Below are 19,003 nucleotides of genomic sequence, written 5' to 3'. Positions count from 1 at the left end.
TGGACAGGGAGGGGGAGAGAGAGGTTGATGACGTGGGCCACAGGGACAGAACCTGACGATCGGTCAGCAGGAGCCACAGCTACATCGGGCCCTGCTCATGGCTCCATGGCCCCAAGAAGCTCCCCCATGCCACACCTCCCACTGAACTTTCTCGGCTGTTGTCCTGGAGCTTGTTTCTTTTTCTTTCCCACATGTTGCAGGCTGAGGGGCAGAACTGAGGGTGATACCATTGCTGTGTTGCATGAGCAGGTAAGATGGACTTTGGTTGGTCACTGTCATCACTTCCTGGATTAGCCCTTCTGTGAGGAGTAACTGAGTGCATCCACACCAGGCCCTAGGGTCCACCCCTCACTTAGAATTGTACCCAAGAAGGGGGAACATTTCCTAAACAGTATTTTATTTTATTCACAACAGCTTAAAAAATATCTTTGACTACATCCTAAATACAAAGAAGAGCTTTACTGACACACACCTGTGAGCCCAACACTCAGGAGGCAGAGGCAGGTGGATCTCTGAGTTCGAGGCCAGCCTCGTCTACAAAGCGGCAAGTCCAGGACGCTAACAGGACATAGAGAACCCTGTCTCAAACAGACAAGCTTTCTTTACTGGGGATCCTACATACCAAGTGTGTAACGTGGTGGTCTCAGTGTACGTACAGAACTGCGCCACTATCACATACGCTCACGACACTCACCACCCCTAAAAGAAACCCTGTGCTAAGTAAGCAGAAGCTCTCTCCCCAGAAACCAGCCTTCTCTCTCCTCTCCCCTCTGAAGCAGCAGTGGGAGCCCAGGGAAGCCCTCTGCACTGAGCCATACTTCACCATACACCTGTCTTGTGGCAGTTGCTGTTGTGCTAAACGCAGGTCTTCCTCCGGCAATCCTCCTGCCTCTACAAGGATGACAGCTGTGTGTACCATGTCCCACTCTAGCAAAGCCTCCTTTTAATGGACTTCTAAGACAGCGGGTCTTAATTTGAAACAGGCTTCATTTCAGACTCTGTGTTACAGCCTTGACCTACTCCTCGGCTGAATGGCATCTGTAGTAGATGAACCACCCAACTTTTGTTTAGACACTCATCAGTTTGTGAACATTTATGCTGTTTTGACATTTTGGATATTGTAAGCAGAATAAATTTATATTCCTGTCAGCACTAAGACATATATTTAACACAAAAACCAAAGAATATGAATGCCAGCCTTGGACAGAATGGGTGTCAACCCCGGAAGTCCCTATGCTGCAGCCCTAACCTTCAGTGTGCCTATGCTAGAGAATTCGGATTAGATCAGGATTGTATGTGGCATCTGCTCTCACAGGACTTTCTATTTTCCTCTTCAGACATGGTCCTATAGTATCCTAGGCTGGCCTTGAACTCCTAAATCCTGCCTCCACCTACTGCTGGGATGACAAGGCATGCGCTACCTTGAGGTCCTGGAGGTGGATCCCAGGGTCTCATGCATGTCAGGGGAACTCTCTATCCACCTGAGCTCAAGCTCCAAGGCTTATTGTGTATGTTGTTACTGAGACACCCAGAGGGCTTAGCACATTTGCTCTTTGAGCAAAGCAGCCCTGTGTGGATACAGCAAGATGACAGACATATATGTGCCAAGAGTCCCCCATTCCAAACCCTCTCATAAAACTGTAACAACAAAATAAAAAGTCTTGTGTATATAAGCTGTCTGATGTATGGTATTTTGTTATGGCCCACCCAAGAAGTTAATACAATCCGAGCAAAAAATCTCAACAGGCTTTTCAACTAGGCTGGGAGGGGGTGGTACAGTATCAGAACTAAAGACACTGAAATAAAGATAGCCAGGTAAAGCTGTGTTCTCAACACCCTTGGGATCACACATCTGACATATCTGAAGAGGAACACGAATGCATTTAAACCAGAGTCACACTTCATGGGGACAAAGGCTATCCCAACACTCACACTCACTCAGGGTTATAGCCAGACCTTTAGAATGCACCTGTCAGATAAACTTATGTTGTTAGACACAAGGTCTTATACATCCCACAGTGCCCTCCACCTCCCAAGTATTGGGATTATATCTAGCATGTTCTACCACATCTAGCCTTTTTCTGTGTAGCCCAGATGTCCCAGAACTGGCCATTCTCCTTTCTTCTCACCTCAGCTCCCTACGTGCTGAAATTATAGGCAGGTACCACCGTGCCCAGGTAAGATGGCCTTTTCTTTCTATAGCCAAAGGCTATCAAAGATGAGAGTTGGGGAGGGGGAAAAGCAGAAAGGGAGGAGACTGAGCACTCTGGGCACACTGCCAAGGGCTGCCTCTGAAAGGACCGCATGTGCTGTCAGGATCCTTGGTGAGTCAGTGACCTAACGAGCCCTATTTGAAAGGCATCCTCGTCTGGAGAACTCAAAAGGACACCTAGTTTCTCTTTCTAGTAAAGAAAAGATGAACTATTAAAATGACACCAAACCTCATGAGCACATGCTGGCCATTGAGAGAAGAGCCCAGTAGGCAGCTGAGGAGGAGAGGCTCGAAGTGACAATGCTATGAATGTGAAGGTGGCAACTGAAAGAGCAGACAGAGCTGACATCCACAGATCACTTTTTAAATTCCCCCCAATATGTACCCCAGCTCTGCCGTGGGCCCCTGTGGGACTAGGGCAGAATCTGCCATGACCTATCTGCCCAGAGAAGGTTTCCCCAGCTAGGGAAGAGCATCAGACGTCACTCGAGGGCCCTGGAGACCCACCTGTTTAAGGGCATTCCGAGCAATTGTCTGGAAGGCCTGCTCCACGTTGATGGCCTCCTTGGCACTGGTCTCGAAGTAAGGAATGTTGTTTTTGCTGTAGCACCAAGCCTGTGCCCTCTTTGTGGCCACCTACAGAGGGAGGAGAATACTAGTGACGAACAGGAGACAGTGACGCAGCAGTCCTCCCCAGGACAGGTACACAGTTGTGCAGAGGTCTGGGAATGAGGATGTTGTGGCCTATATAGACCTGCCCGTGTGAAGGGTCCAAACTGGAGCTGCCTCTGTCCGTAGCCAGACCTTGTGGCCCTTGTGGCCCAGGCCAATCCCGGGAGGAGGAGAGTGATTCTCCTGGGTCCATAGCTGTCTTGGCCCCCGTTCCCTCGTTCATCTAAGCTCACCTATGCAGAAATGACAAGTGGCACAGGCTTTGCAGTGCTCACCCCTTAGCTCTTTCCTTCCCCTGCCCCAGCCAAGAAAGAGACAAACTTTGGAAAGGGAGAGAGATGTCAGAAATAAGCTGAGCTATAATTAACAATGCTATGTTCCAACAGAGATGCTGTGCAGAATCACAGCAGAGCAAGACAAGCGCACAGCACTCTCCACCCTTGAAATGAGAACAATTCCTTCCTCTAAGGTCCCGCAGGGGAACAGAGGCTCTGAGAATAAACATAGGCCTGCGTCAGAGCTGACTGGGGGCAGCTGAGGGCCAGGCACTCCCGCCTCACCGTCCCAGTTCCCCGAGCCTGGCAGAGAGGCCTCCACACTCCCGGGCAGAGGAGCAGCCTGTGCTGGTTGCCACTCTGACTCGGTGCTTACTTGTCTGTTCTCGAGGTCGATCTTGTTTCCCAATACAACAAAAGGGAAGTTCTCGGGATCCCGGGGGCTGGCCTGGATGAGAAACTCATCTCTCCAGCTGTCGAGGGTCTTGAATGTGTTGGGGGCAGTCACATCAAACACAAGAACACAGCAATCTGCACCTCTGTAGAAGGCCACACCAAGAGACTGGAACCGTTCTTGTCCCGCTGTGTCCCAGATCTGCAAGAAACAAAACTCCTGGTCTTCAGGAGGTGCTGGTGTGTGCATGTGTGTGCACACATGTTTTGGGGGAGGAGAGCTGGCATGAGTCTCCTCTCCTCCCAGGTATGTACATAGAGCATGAAGCTACAGCTTCAAAACTTACGCATTCTAGGAACTGTGGACAGGCTTGTTCACCGTGCTTTATTTGAGTGCTGTATATAGCCTAGGCAGGCCTTGAACTTGCAGTGCTGCCTCGGCTTCCTGGGTGTGGAGATTATAGGCATGCACTACCACAAGCCTCTAAGTGCTAGATTAAAAGCGTGTGCCACCACGCACAATGTCATTTCTTTAATCAAAAAGCTGGGTTTTTTGTTTTGTTTTGTTTTGTAACTCAAAACAAAACCAAAACTAAACAAAAATCCTGAGGAAAAAAAACTGGAGAAGCTAGCAGCAGGTCCCACTAGTTAAGGCCTTGTCCCCTGGGCTTTCTGCGTGCCTGTACTAATGCCACCGGTTCAGTCACAGTATTGCACACTGACCTGGCTTCTTCCTTGACAGTGTCAGAAATGTGACTGGCACAACACAGCTGTCACTATTCCACTTGCCGTTACAATGTATAACTCCAACCCTGCTTTCCTTATGGTAGGACCCAATGTGGAGCCACACCTGAGGACTCAACTAGCAGCAGGCCATGACTCTAAAAGGCATTTATGGATTTCCTTCCTTAATCACTATTCCTAGACAGTCTAATAACTGCTCACATGGGATTAGGTATTGTAAGGAATCCAGAGATATCTAAGGTTATACACAGGGATCTCCTTATATTCGATGTAGACATGACAAATCAATTTTATTTACAACATTTGTTTTCATTTTTTTTTCTTTTTTTGGTTTTTCAAGACAGGGTTTCTCTGGCTGTCCTGGAACTCACTCTGTAGACCAGGCTGCCAGATCGTCCTGCCTCTTCCAAGTCCTGGGATTAAAGGCATGTGCCTCCACTGCCTGGCTTAATTTAAATTTTTTAATTATCATTTTATTCTATGAGTGTTTTGCCTGCATGTATGTCTGTGCACCAGGTACATGCTTGGTATTCGAGGATGGCAGAGAAGGGTGTCAAATTCCCTGGGGCCATAGTTACTGATAGCTGTGAGCTCCTGTGCGTGCTGGAATTCAAACCAGGGTCCACTGGAAGAGAGTAGCCAGTGTTATTAAACATGGAGCCACCTTTCCAGCCCTTATGTTTACCTTTTAAAAAATGGGATCTAAAGTAGCCCAATACTGACCTTGAACTTACTCTATAGCTGTTGACCACCTCAAGTACAAACCTGAAGCTCTGGGCAGGACATAAAGGTTGCATCTCAGTGAGGAAGTGTTTCAGATGAGTCCTGAGTAGACACACTTGCTCCACACTGCTGGAGATGGAACCCAGGGCCTCATGTATCATAGCAACCATTTGAAACGACTCTTAACTCTATACACTTGGTTTTGTTTGTTTTTTAATCTTTTTCTTTGCCTGTGGTGTGGTGCTTGTGGAGGCCAGAAGAGAAAGAGCCTGTGCTTTCAGTATCAGAGCTCTAATTCTAAAAACAATCTGCTCACTACACCATTTGTTTTTTGGAGGGTTTTTCAAGACAGGGTTTCCTCTGTGTAGCCTTGGCTGTCCTGGACTCACTTTGTAGACAGGCTAGCCTCGAACGCAGAGCGATGGGCCTACCTCTGCCTCCCCAGTGCTGGGATTAAAGGTGTACGTCACCATGCCCAGCTGACTATGCCTTTTGGACACGCGCCCACTGCAGCCCTGCTGTGGTGCTACGGTTAGCTGGCACCCTCAGGGCCATGCCTTTCTTGTCCCCTCTTTGGTCTTTTGAGGGTGGGTATCACTGTCGCTCATGTACATTTCTTATTTATCCTTCCTGGAAGTTGAGCTTTCTGGATCTCTGAATTGGTGCAGTGTCCGTTCTGGGAAATTCTTGGCAAATTTTATCTTTATTCTGCCTGTAACTGTGTGTGGGCCTATGCTGGAGGTATATATAGCTCAATGGAAGAGTGCTTGCTGCGCATGTGTAAACCCTAGGACAAAAATAAAAAGCAAGCGAGTGAGACCTCACTGAGCCTGCTTTTCCAGGTTTCCCTGTTTCTTTGTTGCAGATCTTTTCTGCTATGTCCAATCTACTGGTAACTGAAATTTCCAAAGTTTTAGAAGCTCTATTAATTTATTTTCTCAAGTTTCTATTGCCTGTTTGCTTTCTTCTCTGCAGATGTAAGATTATGCTTTTGTTCAATTAGAATCAGTGAACTGGAGAGATGGCTCAGAGGCTGAGAACACTATCTGTTTTTCCAAGGGTCATGAGTTCAGTTCCCAGCAACCACATGGTAGCTCACAACCATCCATAATGAGATCTGGTGCCCTCTTCTGGCCTGCAGGTGCACATGTGGGCAGACTACTGTATAAATAGTAAATAAATAGATCTTTCTTAAAAAATCAGTGAACAGGGCTGGAGTCAAGAGCTCTGTGGCAGAGCGCTTTCTTATCATGTGGGAGGTTCTGGGCTCAGTCCCTAACACTGCCCATCCCCAAAGAGAGGAGGAGCTCTAGTTAGCTGGGTCTGATAGTTAAAGCCTGTAGTCTTAGCACTTGGAAAACAAAACAAAACAAACAAACAAAAAGCAAGAGTTTGAGGGCAGCCTGGACTAGACAGAGTGAATCTCCACTAAAAATAAATCAGTATCCTTGATGGCCCTAAACTGCTGGGATTATAGCCAGTGAACCAGACCTGACTCCTTCATATAAAAGGCACTCTTAGAGACCAAGGGGCTCAGCACTGGGTCCTTTTATTGTGTTGCCTTCTCTTTTCCCAGTAAATTTGTCAGGCTCACTGCAGGCTCTGCCCCATCACTCAGAAGCTGCCACCTCATCCCAGTCTCTCCTCGACGCTTCTGGTCTCCAGGGTGGCTCACCTGAATCTACCTGGTGGGATGCACCGCAGCAGTGAGCGTGGCTGGAATCTCACTTCCCAACCCTGTGACTGATGCCCAGAACCACAGTGCAGCTCCTGTGTTGTGGCCAGCGCCTGTTCCCTCCCTCCTCTGCTGTTGTGGACCTCACCAGCCTAGCTGCCCATCCTGCAAGTCACCTGTTCTTTAGGAGCTCTCAGAGCTGCTGTGTGGTTTCGTGCAGTCTCAAGCTCCTTTGTGTTTGTCTGTCTGGTTTTGTTGTTTTTTCTAAGACAGGGTCTCACTACGTAGCTCTGCATGTCTTTTACTATATAGACTAGGCTGACCTCATAGAGATCCACAGAACTCACAAGATGGGTACCACTAAGCCAGTACCAGGTTGTTTTTGAAACCCTGCCCAACCCCTGCAGCTTACTGTGCTTCTACAGTTTAACAGTGCCTTCATTTATTTTGATTATTATTATTTTTTTAAGTTTTTGAACTTCTAAATTTTCCATATCCTCATTTTAAAATAGCAACTTTTTCCATTTTGGTTTCAATCCCCTCCGCCCTTTTTTTTTTTTTTTTTTAAAGGTAGTCACTGTGAAGATAACTTGTGACATAAGATTTCCTCAAGTGGCCAGAAACACCCTCACTCCAATTTTAAGTGTACCACAGACTAATCTTGGTTTTTGTTAAGAATGATAGACATTAAGAAAGATAGTTTCTGTTAAATTCTTCAAGATAGATTCCTGTTCTTTGAAGAGTATAAACTTCACTATTACACACATGAAGCTATATCTGGGTACAAATATCTTTAATTTCAGTTATTAGGGAGCCTGAGACAGATTTTGCAAGTTCAAGGTCAGTGCCTGGGCAGCAAAAAAAACAATACCTTGTCTCAAGATACTAGTTTTAAAAGGCCTGGGGACAAAGCCCAACAGCACAGCACTTAAGAGATCCTAGGTTCATGTCCAAGTTCTCCATCCCACACACACACACCAAAGAAAGCACCATACAAGAGGACAACGCAAGGGGGACAACGCCAAGGGGGCAATGTCTCAAGCCCATGAATCTTACAAGCATTGCCAGCCTTTGGCCTGTCTTCCTGGAGACTGGACATGTGTGGAGTGTGGGGGTTGCAGGGAGGTACTTCTCAGCTTTAGCTCCCCATATGGGCAGTGGCTTACATCTCCTGTCTTTTCAAAGCTGAAACTTAAAAAACCATCCCATCCCACTGGGTGCCGTGGCACACACCTGTAAACCTAGCACTCGGAAGGCAGAGGCAGATGCAGACGCAGACAGATCTCTGTGAGTTCAAGGACAGCCTGGTCTACAAAGTGAGTACAGGACAGCTAAGGCTCAACAGAAACCTTGTCTAAAAAACAACAACAACAACAACAACAACAAACCAAAATGAAACAAAGAAACCATCCCATCCATGGTAGGAGTCTCTGAGCCTATCACAAATTTCACTTCCTCTCTGCTCTGGAAATTTCCTTTTCTCAAATCTGGTGTCAGTAACTTCCACTCAGGTACTTTGAAAATCTTCAGATGTATGTGCATATGTGTAGACGTGCAGGAGAAGCTGACTTATATTACATCCATCCTAAAATGTGAGCCAATTAAGAGTTCTTACCAGAGCCGGGTGTGGTGGCGCACGCCTTTAATCCCAGCACTTGGGAGGCAGAGTCAGGCAGATCACTGTGTGAGGCCAGCCTGGTCTACAAAGTGAGTCTAGGACAGCCAAGGCTACACAGAGAAACCCTGTCTTGAAAAACTAAGGGTTCTTACCTTTGTGCTGGGTGTGATGCAGAAGCCTATAATCCCCGCACTCAGGAGGCAGAGGCAGAGGCAGGAGGATCAGACATTCAAGGCCACCATCCTCTGCTACAAAATTTTAGGCCTGCCTGGCCTGCACCTGTTGTCTCCCCAGACCCACAAAGAGTAAATGAAATGCTACACACATTTTATTTTTCAAGACAGGGTTTCTCTGTGTAGCTGTGGCTGTCCTGGAACTCACTCTTTAGACCAGGCTGGCCTCAAACTCAGAGATCAGCCTGCCTCTCCTGGGATTAAAGGCGTGTGCCACCACTACCCTGATGAAACACTAACTTTAAAAAAGAAAAAGAAAAAAGGGGTTTTAAGTATAAGGACCTGAATTCTGATCCTTACCACCTATATAAAAGCCAGGTACAATAAAATACCTGTAATCCCAACCTGGAGGAAGCAAAGAGGGGAGCACTGAGGCCTACTAGTCAGCTACTGGCTCACAAACAGCTCTAACTCCTGTTCAGAGGACCTGACAACCACCTTCTCTGACCGCCACAGGCAAACGCCCATACACAGAAAGTACATTTAAAATAAACAATAAGGCAGGTAGGGGTAGAAAGAAAAACGTGGTACTGGGAGAAAGTAAGCACAAGGACAGAATGTGGATCCCTAGCACCTAGGTAAAATACGGAGTGGGTGTGGCAGGCCTCCTGGAGTTCTGTACGTGAGCAGCATTGACAGAAGATCCCCGGGACAAGCTACCACCCAGACTAGACGAATGTGTACAGTCTAGTCAGGCGGGGGCCTGTGCATGAATGTATTAAGGCAGAGAATAACAAAGGAGCCAGGCCTACTGGCGCACACTTGTTATCCAAACAGAGGCAGGAGGATCACGATGAGTTCAAGGCCAGCCTGGTCTACAAATCAAGTCCAGGACAGCCAAGGCTACACAGAGAAACCCTGTCTTGGGGTGCGTGGAAAGAAAGTAACAAAGACACCAGACAGCAACCTTTGGCCTTCATACACATGTATGTACACTTGAGTCACCATACTCAAGCATACACACACACCCTCATCCCCATACCACAGCTTGAAGGCTACATGTGCAAAAATTAACTTTCGTTGTCAAGGAGATTAAACTCGAAGGCTTGCACATGTTAGGTCACTCATCTACCACTGAGCCACGTCCTGACCCTAAAAACATTACTTTTAGTCTACTCCACACACACATTTTCCTGAGCCTTCCTAGTTGCCAGGGGCCGCCAGGACTGCAATGGGAAACACTCAATCTGCCTCTAGAGGTAAAAGTGTCAACAGACACCTGAGCTGTGTAAGTTTAAGACTTCCAGATGGATATGGACATGACTCAAGGGTCCTGCTGGCACCACCCACACGTCAGCAGGTCAGTAAGCACATCACATTGAGTGAAGGACTAGCAGGAGACAAAAAGGAAACAATGGTTCTTTCTTCCATCTTTCTGGGATACCATGGTCATAAGTAGACAAAGTGACGGCTGCAGGAACCCCAACAAGGCTGAAGTAGAGAAGCGAATTATTTCTATTAATCATAGCACCTACACACAAAGCGTGCACATAACAACAAAAACAAAGGTGGGGCTAGAGACATGGCTCTGTGGATCAAGTCCCTGCTATACAAATATGAGGGACTCATGCCCAAATTCCCAGAACCCATCATGTAAAAGCGTCTGTACTTCCAGCACTACAACAAGGGCATGGGAGACAGAGACAGGGAAATCCCTGTAAGCTTAAAGACAGCTAACCTGGCATACACAGTGGAAAACCAGAACACAACAAGTCTCAAACAAGATGGAAGCCAGATATGAGGCTGTACACCTTTAACCCTAGTCATTAGGAGCCAGAGGCAGATGAATGTTTGAGTTCAAGGCCAGCCTGGTGTATGCTGATAGTTTTGAGAAACAGGTTAAGAAAGCAGATGTGAAAAACATTTTAGAGTGAATAAACTGGGCCTGCATGAGGGTTCAGCAGATAAAGTGCTTGCCAGGTAAGCCTGGTGACCTGTGCTCAACCCTAGAGCCCACGTAAAGGTAGAAAGAGGCCCTCACACACACAAGGGAGACTCACTAAGCCAGAGTGTGGCTGCATGGTGGCTTACCTGCATGGTAACGAGCCTGTCGTCCACCATCACCTCCTTGGTCAGAAAGTCTGCTCCTATTGTGGCTTTGTACTGGTTACTGAACTTCTTATTCACATACTGGTTCATGAGAGATGTCTTTCCAACACTGAAATGGTAGAAAAACCGTAAGTCTAAATAAGGGACTGGAACCAACTTGTGTCTACAATTTTTAAAGCAACCTATCTGGGCTAGGGAGATAGTTTAGTTAGTATAGTACTTGCTTGACACACACACACACTGGGTTCAACCCCTAGTACTGTAATAGTTAAAAACAAACAAACAAACAAACAAAGCATTTTATCAAAGGAACCTGCCTGTCATAATTGAGAACAGGCATCTCCCTCTCAGCCCAGGATAGCACCAACAATAACAGCACTAACATCACAGACTAGAAGGTTTGTGTTTTCCTGAGAGTGCAGGGGACGGCTTGGCAGGGGTGGTAGTTTGAATGCAATGGCCCCCACAGGCTCATATATTTGAATATGTGATCTCCAGGTGTGTCCCACTGGGGGTGGGCTAGAAGGTTTCAAAACACTCTTTTGAATATTTCAAACTATCCATTTCCAGTGCTTGTGTGCATACGTCTACCCTCTGCTCTCTCTCAGCCTAGTGCTTGTGAATTAGCTCTTGGCTTCTGCTCCAGCGCCATGCCCATGCTCCCTACCATGACAGTCATGGACTCACCCTCCGAAACTGGAGGCCCCATTAAACTCTTCTGTGAGTTGCGTTTGTCATTGTGTCTCATCCCAGAAGTAGAAAAGTAACTAAGAGAGCAAGTAAAGGCACTGCCAAGCCCAACAACATGAGTTCAATCCCCAGAATTCACTGGTGGTGGAGAGTTCTTGCAAATTACACTCTGACCTCCACACACGTACCAAGGTATGTGCAACCTCCCCATATACACAAACACAAAATACTCCCACACACATGCAAAATAAATAAGTGCAACTTTTAAAAAAGTACAAGGAGAGGGGGTTGCACCTAGAGAGATGGCTCAGAGGGTGAGTGCTAACTGCTCTTCCAGAGATCCTGAGTTCAATTCCCAGCAACCACATGGTGGTTAACAACCATCTGTAATGGGGTCTAGTGCACTCTTCTAGCCTGCAGGTACCTGGTATGCACAATAAATAAATAAATCTTAAAAAAGAAAAAGTACAGGGGAAGAGGGATTAGCTCTATAGGAGAGCACCTTTGATTACAGCACAGCACTACAAAACAAAAACATAAGCGAACCCACAGTGCACATGTCCATCACACACAGAACACAGGTTATAGGTTTCAGTACAGGTAGCTCAAGTGGTAGAATTTTGTGAAGAGATCTTGCTGCCATTCCAAACCATCACTGTCATCTCAGGTGTTTAGCAGGAGGAAGCAGGATGTGAAACTGTTGGTCTTGACATCAGTGAAGATGAGGCTCCAAGCTGATCTGTGAGCTCAAATTCATGAGAAACACTTACCCAGAATCTCCCAGGATGATGACCTTCAGCAACACTTTCTTCCTAGAGGTCATCCTTTAAGCTGTAGAAAGGAGAAGAGCGTAGGTGAGCTGAGGCAACACCAAGGCAAACTCTGCCACTACTCCAAGAACAGCACCCCAGCAACCTTAGCAGAACTGTGAGCCCTGGAGCTAGCCTAGACTGCGCGAGCCGCAGGGTGAAGGTGCTGCTGTCTTTCAAGTGCTGGATCCATCCCTGGCATCAGCAGTTGGGATCAATACTCCAAACAGACTTAAGAGTTCCACAAAGGAGATCTGTACTACTTTCTTAGCGAAAGAATTTCCTTCACTCCTTCCTTCTGTGTGTGGTGCCATCCCTGGGCTGCTGGTCCTGGGTTCTATACGAGAGCAGGCTGCCTTGGCCTCTGCATCAGCTCCTGCTTCCGTGTTCTCACCTTGGCTTCCCTCAATGAGCTTATGACCTGGCATGTGTAGGCCAAATAAACCCTTTCTTCCCCTAGGTACTTCATCACAGCAACTGTAACCCAACTAAGAGACACCCTCCCCTGCCCCAACTACTGTTTGCCGCTTTAAAACACCTATATACATCTGTATATGTGCTATCTGCAGTCTCTCTTTTCTAACAGTCTCCACAAGGACAGTTTTACTTTCTATGTGTCTGGTGCAAGTAAAGAATTATCAAGCATGGTGTTACAGGATGAAAAATACTTTGAAGTGCAACTCTAAGGACACCCCTTTTTAAAAAAACTTAGGCAGCCTTTGTTTCCCCTTACCATACAGTATGTAAAATGCGGAGCCTCGGCTCACTCTTCCAGCACTTGTCAAACCTGACAAGGGCTCCTAAGTCAATGACTTATCAGAAAATGAGTGGATTTCAAAAACACTACTTGCTAGCTGAGTACTGTATGTAAACTGGTAAATACTGGTTGCTATTATTTTAATGTATATCCCAAACACAGGTGACTAACAGAAAAGAGTCCAGCAGGCAAGAAAAAAAGCAGCAGGCCACGGTGTCGGGGCCTTTTCAACAGGTGATAGATAGTGCACCCAAGAGCACACAGAAGATCCTGTACTGACTGGCCCACAAGCAGTGGAGTCCTATGCCTATGCCCCTTCAAAGTGACTGTTTTCCATTGTTTCTGGCTATAGGGACAGTGTAGAAATGGGAGTGGTATCTTGCCAACTAATGGAGATAAGCTATTTGCTGTGATAAAAATGAAGAACCCTTTGAAATGATTTTTTATGGATCACATTTTGAGGAGGGTGTGGAGTGAAACTGGTGACTTCCTAATACCCAGAAAGCATACAGCAAAAACAAAACAAAACTTGTACCACTGAGCTTCCTCCTCGCCCCTCTCAGTCCACCCTGCCCCCAAAGGATGGGATGGTACCACCCATATTGAAATAATGACCCTGGGGTCAGCAGGTAAGGCACAAGCCTGATGGCCTGAGTGCAATGCCTGGTCCTACAGGCTGGAAGGACAGAACCAACTCCTCTGACCTCCACATGAATGTTGAGACATGCATATACATACACACAATAAAACAAACGTAATAATAAACTACAAGCCTTACATGTCTTAGTGTCTTTCAATCAAGATCAACCATCAGAAAAGGTCTGGCTTATTTTCACTGCCTGAAGCTATGTTTGAAGCTAGCCTGGTCTACAAAGAAAGTTCCAGGACAGCTAGGGCTATTACATAGAGAAATCCTGTGGGGGGCGGAAGGCAGAACACACACCTGCCTGTGGAGTTAAGGAGACCAACAACATCATATCTGCAGAAAGGATACTGACTATTCCATGACTCCACAGTCACAGAAGCCCTAAGGAGGTGACTTAGCAACCAAGCACACCTCCTTTAGGACAAGTGAGACCACATTAAATTCTGTTTACTTTCTTGAATTTATTGTTCAGCTACTTATGTAAAAATAAATTTACACCCAGGAAAACTGTACACAGAAAAGAAAAGGGAACAGAATGGCAGGTGCAGGCTGGCAAGACAGCTCATCGGGTAAGAGCCTGACAAGACTGAGCTCAGTGCCTGAGACCCATATGGTGCAGTGAAGCCATCCCATGACCTCCACAAGTACCTCAAGTCACATGATGCCTCCCAGGCTCCCAAAATACACTCCAGAAAATAAATATAAATGGAATACACAACAGGAGGCTAAGGGACTGAAGTTGAGCGGAACTAACCACCCGGTGGTGGCGGTGGTGGCGGTGGTGGCGGTGGTGGCGGTGGTGGCGGTGGTGGCGCACACCTTTAAAGCCAGCACTTGAGAGGCAGAGGCAGGGAGATCACTGTGAGTTCCAGGCCAGCATGGTCTACAAAGTGAGTCAAGGTCAGCCAGGGCTACACAGAGACACCCTGTATTGAAAAAAAGAAAAAATGAAATAGAACAGAACTAGGAATGGTAGTAAAAACTTCTCACTGATTCAAACAAACAAACAAACAAAAAAGGGTCACACTAGTGGCTCAGCTACATTTTCTTTCTTTTTGTGGGTGGAGGGGCGGTCAAGACAGGGTTTTTCTGTGTAGGCTTGGCTGTCCTGGACTCGCTTTGTAGACCAAGCCGGCCTTAAACTCAGAGATCTGCCTGCCTCTGCCTCCTGAGTGCTGGGATAGTAGGCATGCGCCACCACCATCGGCCAGAATCGGCTACACTTTCTAGAGTGCTCAGAAAAATAGAAAAACAGAGTGAGAACTGGTTCTGAGAGGGCAAGAATGAAACACCACCAGCCAGGTGAGGAAGGAGGAAGGGAATGAGCGGGTGGCTTTGGCTACGTCACTGCCTTAAAAATAATGAAGTCATTTTGTGAGAAGAGCTTGAAAGGCGGCACTCAGCAATTGGTCTGAGTTTGTGTACCCCCTCTATGACTGTGCAATTTACCCACTAACTCTGAACCCAGGTTCCATGCTCCCAGGGCGCCAGGACCTGCCCATAGTTTTCCTTCAGGTCAAAGTGTGTGCCTTCTGAGGGGTCTTGGTAATTCTGAGATGTTTAAAAAGCCAAGCTAGCCTCCAACCTCCAACCCTCCAGTGCCCATTACTCTTTCTGTACCACGTGGGCAACTGAGGTTCCACATATGCTGTGGCACTCTGCTAGCTTGACAGGGGAGGTGGAACAGCACAAAGCTCAAGAGTCTGCCTGAAAGATAACCATGTTGCCACTTTCTTAATGAAGCTGTTGCCTCCACCTACACGATTTCATGTTTTTTCACTTGTTTTTGAGATGCTAAAATGTATGAAGACTTGAAATACACAGCACAATGGTCATGCCTAATTTGTATATTCCAGGAATTTTATGTATCTGTAGTTTAATTTAGAATTATCATCTCTGAAGAAATTCAAGAGGAAAGTGATACTTAAAAGCTTCAGAAGAAAGTCAGGCATGGTGGTACACATCTGTAATCCAAACACACAGGGAGGCAGAGGCAGATCTCTTGTGAGTTCAAAGGCCAACCTGGTCTATAAATTGAGTCCAGGACAAACAAGCCTACATGGAGAAACCCTGTCTTGTGGGGGCGGGGATGGGGGCACAGAAAGACAAAAAACAAAAACAAAAAAAGAAAGAAAAGAAAAAAGCAAAAACAGAAACAAAGCTTCTAAAGGAACTTGGATGAGCCTAGGAGGAAGCGACGAGAACAATGAGGAGCCCCTCAGTATCTTGCTCTTTTCCTGGGATTTATATACAAATGCTAGTGTTTTGTTCACATGAATGTCTGTGCACCAAAAGTGTGCCAGATGCCTGTCGAGGTCAAAGAGGCTGTTGGACCCCCTGGAACTAAAGTTGTTGATATTGTGAACCACCTCATGGGTGTTGGGTCTCAAGCCTGGGCCCTCTGCAAAAGCATCAAGCACTCTTAACCTCTGACCTTCTCTGCAGCCCCCTTTTAGTCCTGTTCTCCTGCTATGGCTTCTGGAAGCTCTACACTAATATTTATTTTATGTGTATGAGTGCTCTGCCTGCATATGTACATGTGCACCACATGAAAGCTCTATGTGACTTCTGAATCATGCTACTGATAGAACTCTTCAGCCCAGGACCATCAATCAGTGCCATAATAATCTTACTACATTCACTAACAACAGCAAAAGCAAAAATTGATACTAGACTATAGGCAGAAATCGTATCAAGTAAATACTAGGGGTGAAAAAGAGACACCAAGCAAAACAATATAGCAAAGTGTTACTCTGTACACTAACTGTATGCTCATGTGTAGAATACTACTAAGATCAAGCTATGTTGAAGGTAGTTATGACAGCTTCAAGAACTGGGAACAATTCCTGTACAACTAGCTGAGCCTGGGTCTAAAGTGGAAAAAGATAGCAATGAGTTTCAGACAGAGAGAACAGCATGTTCACAGGCCTCAAAAATCAGGCAGTCTGATTTTTCTCACATCATTTGGAGCCTTGGAGGCCATGACAAAGTCCTGAAACCAGAGTGTAGAGGAGCCCACCCCATGAAGACCTAATTCTGGCAAATGCTGCGGCTATCAAAGCAAGAGATGATGGCACCAGAGGAGAGGTGAGGCTGGGAGGAAACAGTAGAAGAGATTTAGCCAGTACCCTGATGGTGAGCTGGACACAAGAGCACCAGAGCATAGGATTCGGCTAGCAGGGCGGCTAGTTCAATTCCCAACACAGGAGAAGGTGAAGCAAGAGGATCATGAGGCTGAGGTCAGCCTGGGCACAAGGGAAGTAAGGCTGGGGCTGCCTAGGCTGTGGTATTATAAGATCATGTCTCAGAGTAAAATAATATTATTTGGGACTTAAACTTCACCCAGCGGAATGCTTATTTGTGCTGGGATTTCACCACCTTACACTAAGATGGAAACATCAGCATTCCTCAAACATACAATGCAATTTGAAAGGAAACGGATGGAGAGAGGTGCCTTCTGGAGGCCCATCGCCACACCAGGCAGTACAAACAGAACATGGCAAAGGTGGGGACATGCCAGCAGAGACAAACTCAACACTAAATGTGCAATGCCTGAAAAGAAGCATTCTTTCCCCGATGCTGTCAGAAATGAGTTTCTGTGGGTAAATGCTGTGGGAGTTGGTCTCATGTATTTTGATGCTAACTAATAAAAAGGCATCACACCTGGGTAGGGCAAATGAGATAGGCATGGCTAAAGTTCCTAGGCTTGGGGAGACAGAGGGAATCTTGGGAAGAAGAGAGATCAGAGGGGAGAGACAGAGACGGGGGTGGGGCGTGGGGGAAGTTGCACTACCATGGGTTAGATGAAGAATCAGCACGTGGCCGGCATGGACGGAGACTTGACCCAGATGAAGAACATTAGCAAGTATATGGGCTTATGGGTGGGAGGTAGCGTGATAGAAATTCTTAGAAGCAGATGGCATGGGATTGGGGCAGATATGGGAAGTAGTCTAGAGGATTAATGTCTGCCCTGCACCAGGTTAACTAAGGTTATTTAAAAATAACATGTCTGTGTCTTGATTGATTGCTAGCAGGTTATACTGCCATAATAATAATAACTATAGGCCTGATAATAAACATTAGGCTGTACTGGTCATTTAGCAACAACAGCTGTGGAGACCTGAGTATAAATCCCCCAGGCAGCGTGAAGCCAAATATGGTAGCTAGTGTTCATCTATAATCCCATGTCCCTATGGTGAGCTGGGAGGCAGAGACAGGAGCATCTCAGAGCACTCTCTAACACGCTACCCCGATCTATGCAAGCGGGAGTATGAACAACACCCCAGGCTGTCCTCTGGCCTCTCCACCATGCATCATAGTTTTGTTTTTGTTTTTTTGTTTTTTTTTTTTTTTGGTTTTTCGAAACAGGGTTTCTCTGTGTAGCCTTGGCTGTCCTGGACTCACTTTGTAGACCAGGCTGGCCTCGAACTCATAGCGATCCGCCTGCCTCTGCCTCCCAAGTGCTGGGATTAAAGGCGTGCACCACCACCACCAGGCTTGTTTTGTTTTTTTAATGGGTAGTGGCTTTAAGACATTTTACTTGTCATTAATCCACCCCAAGCATTAGGAAGTTGCCAGAAAGTAAGACAGAAAATGTGAAATAAAAGAAGGGGTGGGGAGCTGGGGTCTGGAATGAAAACAAGCAAGACTGAAGCGTCCAGAGACTAGGTGACTGTGAGGAGGGTGAGGGACAGCTCGAGATGGAAAGGAGCTCGAGAATGCAGATTCATCTGCTTGCCGTGCACAGGAAAGCGACCGTTTTGAGAGAAATAGTCAAACTCCCTTCTCAACTAAGCTCACGCTCAACTGTCAAGGAAGCACGCCACACCTCCCTAACCCTACATGCCCTGGAACAAGCCTGCTCTCCTGAGGGTAGTGATGTTCTTTTGGACACCACACCACTCTACCTTTTATCACGTTGGGTTCATGGCCACCTGTCATGAGGGGCAGGGGACAGGCACACACTGTCCTACAGCAATCCATTCTCTCACGCTAGCTTTCAAGTCCAGCCGTGCTAGGGGAAGAAAGGATGGTGACCCCTGAGGATAGCGTGTCCACTATCTTCCTTTAGAAGAACCTCTTCCCTGTAGACAACCTTTTTTTTTTCTTCTTCCAACTCTATTAGGGACTGTGATGCTGTTTCCCCTTATTCAAATGAAAAGCTTAAGCCTATAAGTCATCATGAGAAAAGGCTAGCTGATAAGTCTGAATAAAAAAAAAGGTGGGGGTGGGTGGGCGGGGGGCTGGTATCAGGTTGTAAAGTGGTGAAATTTTAAAAAAGAAAGAAAAAGGGTCTCTGAAGCAGCAAGATAATATTAGTAAGTGTTCCCTGTGCTCTCCTTTAAAAATCAGAAGCAATTTTCTTTTTGGAGATGCTAGCAATACTTGCACACATGCTAAGCCGGCACTCCAACACCAACTGGCTAAATCCCTCAGTTGGAAAGAATATTTCTTTTGCTCAGTGGTCTATGATCCTTAAAGAACTGGTTGAAGAACAAAGCAAAAAT

At 46.5% G+C, this 19,003-nt stretch overlaps 2 protein-coding genes and 1 long non-coding RNA gene across 3 annotated transcripts in view; 1 reads left to right on the top strand and 2 right to left on the bottom strand.

Annotated features, from left to right (window-relative positions):
- The window catches only part of LOC311588705 (pre-mRNA-splicing factor ISY1 homolog), a 176,236-nt gene extending 174,048 nt beyond the window's left edge, over positions 1-2,188 (bottom strand). Inside the window, exon 1 of the mRNA XM_084766641.1 lies at positions 2,183-2,188. Coding sequence (XP_084622767.1) covers positions 2,183-2,184 — 2 coding nt within the window. The 5' untranslated portion in view covers positions 2,185-2,188. The remainder of the gene's footprint in view (positions 1-2,182) is intronic.
- RAB7A (RAB7A, member RAS oncogene family) overlaps positions 1-19,003 on the bottom strand; it is a 47,229-nt gene that overhangs the window by 1,396 nt on the left and 26,830 nt on the right. The window contains exons 2-5 of the mRNA XM_084766646.1: positions 12,055-12,115; positions 10,577-10,703; positions 3,536-3,754; positions 2,720-2,848 (exon numbers count right to left, since the gene is read on the bottom strand). Coding sequence (XP_084622772.1) covers positions 2,720-2,848; positions 3,536-3,754; positions 10,577-10,703; positions 12,055-12,107 — 528 coding nt within the window. The 5' untranslated portion in view covers positions 12,108-12,115. The remainder of the gene's footprint in view (positions 1-2,719; positions 2,849-3,535; positions 3,755-10,576; positions 10,704-12,054; positions 12,116-19,003) is intronic.
- Positions 6-1,673, top strand: LOC311588713. The gene is made up of 2 exons (XR_014776325.1): positions 6-249; positions 415-1,673. It is a non-coding gene; the product is annotated as an uncharacterized lncRNA (long non-coding RNA).

The sequence above is a fragment of the Acomys minous genome (genome assembly GCF_964271855.1).
Source record: "Acomys minous genome assembly, chromosome: 17".
Classification (NCBI taxonomy): Eukaryota; Metazoa; Chordata; class Mammalia; order Rodentia; family Muridae; genus Acomys; species Acomys minous.
The sequence above is the reverse complement of the archived record's forward strand: the minus strand, read 5'-3'. Positions and strand labels throughout refer to the sequence as shown.